We start from the raw sequence: 6870 nt of genomic DNA on the forward strand, positions 1-6870 counted from the left end.
ATATTCAAATGAATGGGAACATTTTGGAATATGTTCAGACACAATATCCTTATATCTAGAAATAATCACGTGAAAAAAATAATATATATATATAGAATAAAATTTTATTATTTTAATTTTTTTTTATAAAATTTTACAAACGAAAAATACTAAAAAAAAAGGTTCAAACCAAACATATTTTTATGGTTTTTAACTTTTTATATCTATTGATTAAAAGTTTTAAATCAACTTGCATGGACTAGAATTTTCATGAAACATGGTTAAAAAATTGAAGAAGCAAAGTTTGAGTTGAAAACAATAATCATCTATTTACTAAAAGATGTTGGAAGTTTGAAGATTTTTGAAGAACATTCAAGAGTATAGTACAACTACAACATTCTACAATATTAAAGAAATTCAAAATCAAATTGAATTGAAATTGGAAGTCAAGCAAATTAGAAGATTATGAAAACTACATGAATACAAGTTGAAAGAAGATTCATGAAGCCAACTCATAAAATAGTGGTCATTACAAAATTGAGTTGTGATTCATAAATTATTATTTTAGTAGGAAGCATTGCCTATATATATAAAGGCTTCATATGTATGTTGTTATCTATCTCTCCATGAATCAAAATACTTAGTGTTTGTTTCAAAAAATTCTCTCCTTATTATTATAAGTGTTAGTGAGTTTGAGAGATAAAAAATATGATAGCGTCATTTATATGAGTGACTGATCCTAGGGCTAATTAAGTGTGGGCATTCTACTTACATTTGGTATCAAAGCTGGTTAATCCAGCACCTGGTGTTTGAGAGTTTGTGAGGTGTGAGAGAGTTCTCACATAGTTGTTTATTCATAAAGTCGGTATAGCAAACACTTTTAATATTGTGTGGTCCGGTCCCAAGTTAGATGGAAAACTTGATTATAATTATTAGGAGACTTTGATGTCTACCCATTTGAAGGCCCAAACATGTGGAATTTCATTGAACCAGGTTTGCAAGAAGGAGTAGATGCTGCCCAACAGAGGAGAGATCAATTGGTGCTATCTCAAATTCATCAAGAAGTAAATTATACGGTATTTGACAAAATAGCAAATGCCAAAAGTGCAAAAGAAGCATGGAACACGTTGAAGCTGTCATATAAAGGCGTAGATAAAGCTCAAAAAGTAAAGTTACAGTCTTTGAGAAGAGAATATAAAAGGTACGAGATGTCTAGCTCAGAAACTGTTGAGCAATATTTTACTCATGTTACAGATCTTGTCAATAAAATGAGAGTCTATGGAGAAGATATGGCCGATAGCGAAGTGGTGGAGAAAATTCTTCGCACCATGCCGATGAAGTATGACCATGTGGTGACTATGATACTAGAGTCCCACGATATGGATACTATGACGATTGCAGAGTTGCAAGAAACCATGGAAAGTCACATCAGTAGAATACTGGAGAAGTCAGAAAAATCAACCGAGGAAGCCCTGAAAAGCCAAGTGAATTTAAGCAATGTTGCAGAATCAAGCCATACACAAGAAGGACGAGAACGTGGTTTCAATCTTCAAAATAGAGGTAGAGGAAGTTTCAGAGGTAGAGGTCGTGGCAATTACAACCAAGAAAGTTATAATAATTTTACACCACCTAATCAAGGAAGAGGTGGAATGAATTTCAAGCCTGTCAACTGAGGAAGAGGTCGAGACAATTTTTATCAAGAAAGAACTAATTTCAACTGCTTTCATTGTGAAAAGTATGGATACAAAGTAGTAGAATGAAAATTCAAAATGATGAATAACAATCAAGCACACGTTGCAGAAAAACAGCATCAAAATACTGATGACAATCTGGGTACTCAAACTTTATTTTTTATAAGTAATTCATGTGCTGAAGATGAAAATATATGGTACTTGGATAATGCTCGCAGTAATCATATGTCTGGTAGAAAGGAGTTATTTTCTTCTCTAGATGATTTAGTTAAACTATTATTGAAGTTTGGTAATAGTACAAAGATCCCTATTGAAGGAAAATGGCACATACCAATTAGATTGAAGGATGGTTCTCTGAGTTATATTTATAATGTTTTCTATGCTCCTGAACTTGATCACAATTTACTGAGTATGGGGCAATTATCTGAGAAGGGATATAAGATGATAACTTATCGTGGATATTGCACTGTATTTGACAACAATGAACGGTTCATAGATAAAACAAAGATGACTTCAAACAGAATGTTTCCATTAAAAATTCAACATGTTAATCCCTCTTGCATGAGCTCTGTGATACTTGATGATAACTGGCTGTGGCACATGCGGGTTGGATATTTTCATTTTTCTAGCCTAAACTACCTGTCAAAAAAAGGACTTGTTTTTTGTTTACCACGGATTTATATTCCCAACTGTGTTTGTGAGATTTGTCAACTAGAAAAGAAGCACAGAGATCCATTCCCTACAAGAAAGTCATAGAGAGCTAGAAGATTACTTGAAATTGTGCATTCAGATCTCTGTTCTGTAAAAGTTTCAAGTAATGGTAGTAGCAGGTACTTTATCACTTTTATTGATGATTTTAGTAGATATACATGGGTATACTTTCTGAAATAGAAATCAGAAGCATGTGATATCTTTAAGACATTCAAGGCATTTGTCGAAAAACAAAGTGGTTGTAAAATCAAAATCCTCAGAACAGACACAGGAACAGAGTATCTTTTATGTTCAGAATACTTTAAGCAACACGGGATTCAACATCAACTAATAACTAGATATACTCCTCAACAAAATGGAGTTGCTGAAAGAAAAAATAGAACCATCATGGATATGGTCAGATGCATGCTCAAGTCAAAACAAATGTCTAAAGAGTTTTGGGCAGAAGTAGTCGCAACAGTAGTTCATATTTTAAACATGTGTCCAACAAAAAGTGTTCGTGATAAAACTCCAGAGGAAGCTTGGAGTGGAAAGCGGCCTTCCATCCATCATTTCAGAGTCTTTGGGTGTATTGCTTATGCCTACGTATCAGATCAATTAAGAAAAAAGTTAGATGACAAAGGTGAGAAGTGTATCTTTATTGGCTATAGCACAGACTCAAAAGCATACAAGTTATACAATCCAAAAACAAAGAAAGTAATCATCAGCAGAGACGTGACGTTTGACGAGAAAGACATGTGGGACTGGAACACAAAGACAGAAAAGCAGCTGACTATAATTCTAAATACATGTGATGAAGTAGAAGAAAGGCAACCAGACACAACCAAACAACCAGAATCATCTAGAAGATCACAAAGAGAGCGGAGCTACTTGCTAGATTAGTAGATTATGAAGTTGGCAATTACAACGATCCGTCCGATGAAGAAATCATAAACTTTGCTCTATTTTTAGATTGTGAGCCATTGAACTTTGAAGAAGCCTCTAAAAACAACAATTGGAAGAAAGCAATGGATGAGGAGATTCATGCCATTGAGAAGAATGACACATGGGAGCTGATAGATTTTCCAGCAGATAAGAAGCCGATTGGAGTAAAGTGGGTTTACAAAACTAAGTACAAATCCAATGGTGAAGTTGATCGTTTCAAAGTAAGATTAGTTGCTAAGGGGTACAAACAAAAACCAAGTATCAATTATTTTGAAATATTTGCTCCTATTGCAAGATTAGACACTATTCATATGATTATTTCACTCTCGACTCAAAATAAGTGGAAGATACATCAAATGGATGTTAAGTCTGCATTTCTAAATGGCACTTTAGAAGAAGTGTATGTTGAGCAACCTGCAGGATATGAAGTTCTTGGAAAAGAAGATAAAGTTTACAAATTGAAGAAAGCTTTGTACGGGTTAAAGCAAGCACCAAGAGCGTTATATAAGAAGATTGATTCTTATTTCATTGAGAATAGTTTCAGAAGATGTCTGTTTGAGCATACTCTTTATATCAAGTTCGTTGAACCTGAAGATATCTTGATCGTGTGTTTTTATGTTGATGATTTGATCTTTACTGGGAATAATTTGAAGATAATTGCAGAATTTAGGGAGGCTATGATAAAGCACTTTGAAATGACAGATATGGGCTTGATGTCTTACTTTCTTGGCATTGAAGTGGTTCAAAGAGATGATGGTATTTTCATTTCTCAGAAGAAATATGCAAATGATATTTTGAAGAAATTTCAAATGGAACATTCAAAGCCAGTTCCTACTCCAATAGAAGAGAAGTTCAAGTTACTAAGAGAAGATAAAGGAAGAGCAATAAATCCTACATATTACAAAAGCTTGATTGGAAGTCTAAGGTACTTGACTGCGACTAGACCAGATATTGTGTTTGGAGTTGGTTTGCTTAGCAGATTCATGGAGGAACCTTGTACCAACCATTTGCAAGCGGCAAAAAGAATTCTTCGATATATCAAAGAAACAAGAAAAAGCACTTCAGGATTTGTATTTCATCTTAGTTCTGGTGCAATTTCATGGTCTTCAAAGAAACAACCAGTAGTTGCTCTCTCTACAGCAGAAGCAGATTATATAGCGGCAGCAAGTTGTGCAACGCAAGCAGTTTGGCTAAGAAGAATTCTTGAAGAATTGAACGAGAAACAAAGTACTCCAACAACAATATTTTGTGATAACAAGTCAGCTATTACACTTTGCAAAAATCCAGTATTTCATAGAAGATCGAAGCATATTGATATTCGGGTTCATAAAATTAAAGAATTGGTAAATGAGAAAGAAGTTGTGATCGAGTACTGTCCACCTGAAGAACAAGTTGCTGATATATTTACAAAACCATTGAAGACCGAGTTATTTTACAAATTGAAGAAGATGCTTGGAATGATTAATTCTGCAAGTTTGATTTAAGGGAGGCAATGTTGATTAAAATTTAAATCAACTTGCATGGACTAGAATCTTCATGAAACATGGTTAAAGAATTAAAGAAGCAAAGTTTGAGATGAAAACAATAATCATCTATTTACTAAAAAATTAAGATGTTGGAAGTTTGAAGATTTTTGAAGAACATTCAAGAGAGTAGTACAACTACAACATTCTACAACATTGAAGAAATTCAAAATCAAATTGAATTGAAATTGGAAGTCAAGCAAATTAGAAGATTATGGAAACTACATGAATACAAGTTGAAAGAAGATTTATGAAGCCAACTCATAAAATAGTGGTCATTACAAAATTGAGTTGTGATTCATAAATTATTATTTTAATAGGAAACATCGCCTCTATAAAGGCTTCATATGTATGTTGTTATCTATCTCTCCATGAATCAAAATACTTAGTGTTTGTTTCAAAAAATTCTCTCATTATTATGAGTGTTAGTCAATTTGAGAGATAAAAAATATGATAGCGTTATTTATATGAGTGAGTGATCCTAAAACCAATTAAGTGTGATATTATACTAACATTATCATTCAACCCTAAACCACATTGATGCGGGTGGTGTGGCCACTTCTGTCTCTCCGCAAAATGAGTATTGTTTCATGAAAATGTGATCATTTTGCGTAGTCCTCATACAAAGTGGAGCTTTATCTGCTAAGAAACTATCCTCTTGGGAAATGATAGTTGTGTAGTTACACAACTTCCAGATTTGCGATAGCTAGAGATATTAAAGTTTTTTAATTATATAAATAAAAAACTTTCAAGTGATCCTAATTATAACCTTATTTGCATCAATAAATATCTATTTCTTATTTTAAAAAAAATACATAAGTAAAATATTCTTTAAAATATTTACTAGTCAAATTTTTTCACTAAAATTTACCAAAGCTTCACAAATATCCAAGAGATTTATCTCGCAAATTTAGTATCATTGAATATAAACTTCTATAAATTCAATTTGGCAAAATACACCAAATATCCTAATGATGGCTGAGAAAGACAACAGTGAACGAAGAACTTGACCTTAACACTAAGGTAGCGTTTGTTTTGAGGTACTGAGAAGAGAGACTGAGATTTAATATTATGTTTGTTGGTTCAGAGATTAGTATTAAAATTTCTGTCTCTGTCTCCAAAATTTCTGTATTTTAGTACCTGCAAAAAATAAGGACACGGGAGACTAAAATTTTTAGAGATAGAGAGTGAAACTTTAATAATATTTTATACCTAAAATACCTTCATTTCAATTAATTAATTTTAATTTTACCCTTTATACAAATTAAATTAGAATTTCATTCTTGTTTCAATTTCTATTTCTCGCTTTGCATCTTTTAATTTCTACCTAATGTACCTAACTATCTCTCGATAGTTCAGTTGGTAGTTGGTACATATTTCTCCTGGGAATCTTCCTGCTGGAATTTGAATACACCAAAATATGATATTATTGCTTCAAATTTAAGAGTACTCCATGAGCATGAGCATATACAACCACACATTGTTAGAGCAACTGAGCAAGTATTAAATATACTTCCAAAATACTCATGAACTTTTCGGTACATTATGTAGAAAGAGAGCATTGCAATTAAGAACAAAAAATGTTTACGTTTATCAATATCCAGATAGGCATATATATTAGTGCATTGCATACTCAATTCCGCTATTGAACGGATACACTTCTGCTATTGTAGATGCCTCGCATGGTCTTTATACTTTTTTTTATTCCCTACCGTATCTTCTAGCCAGCATCTTCTAGCCAGCAGGCAAATGACTAATCTGTTGCAAATTCGAGTTTTATTTAAATATTTGTCCTTAACCAATAAATTGCCGCATATACAAAGCACGAACCCCGACACTTGCTGCATCGTGTTTATAACTAATTTGCTTTGTCATCACTCAAAACTTTCTTGACATGTTCAGTGCGAATAAATTACCAATGTTGTATAAACTCCAGAGTGCAATACGGAGATTATAACATTTCTATGAAGCCTATCACAAGAGCAGTCACTAAAGATGTTAAAAAATATTTTGGTTATTAAACTATTTGTGAAAGAGATGCA

The 6870-nt window shown here is 32.8% G+C and overlaps 1 protein-coding gene across 1 annotated transcript; it reads left to right on the top strand.

Moving 5' to 3' along the window:
* On the top strand, positions 951 to 1652 carry LOC110269269. The gene has a single exon (XM_021116975.1). It carries the CDS (start codon positions 951 to 953, stop codon positions 1650 to 1652), a length of 702 nt encoding a protein of 233 aa, XP_020972634.1.

The sequence above is a fragment of the Arachis ipaensis genome, chromosome B02, assembly GCF_000816755.2.
Source record: "Arachis ipaensis cultivar K30076 chromosome B02, Araip1.1, whole genome shotgun sequence".
Taxonomy (NCBI): domain Eukaryota; kingdom Viridiplantae; phylum Streptophyta; class Magnoliopsida; order Fabales; family Fabaceae; genus Arachis; species Arachis ipaensis.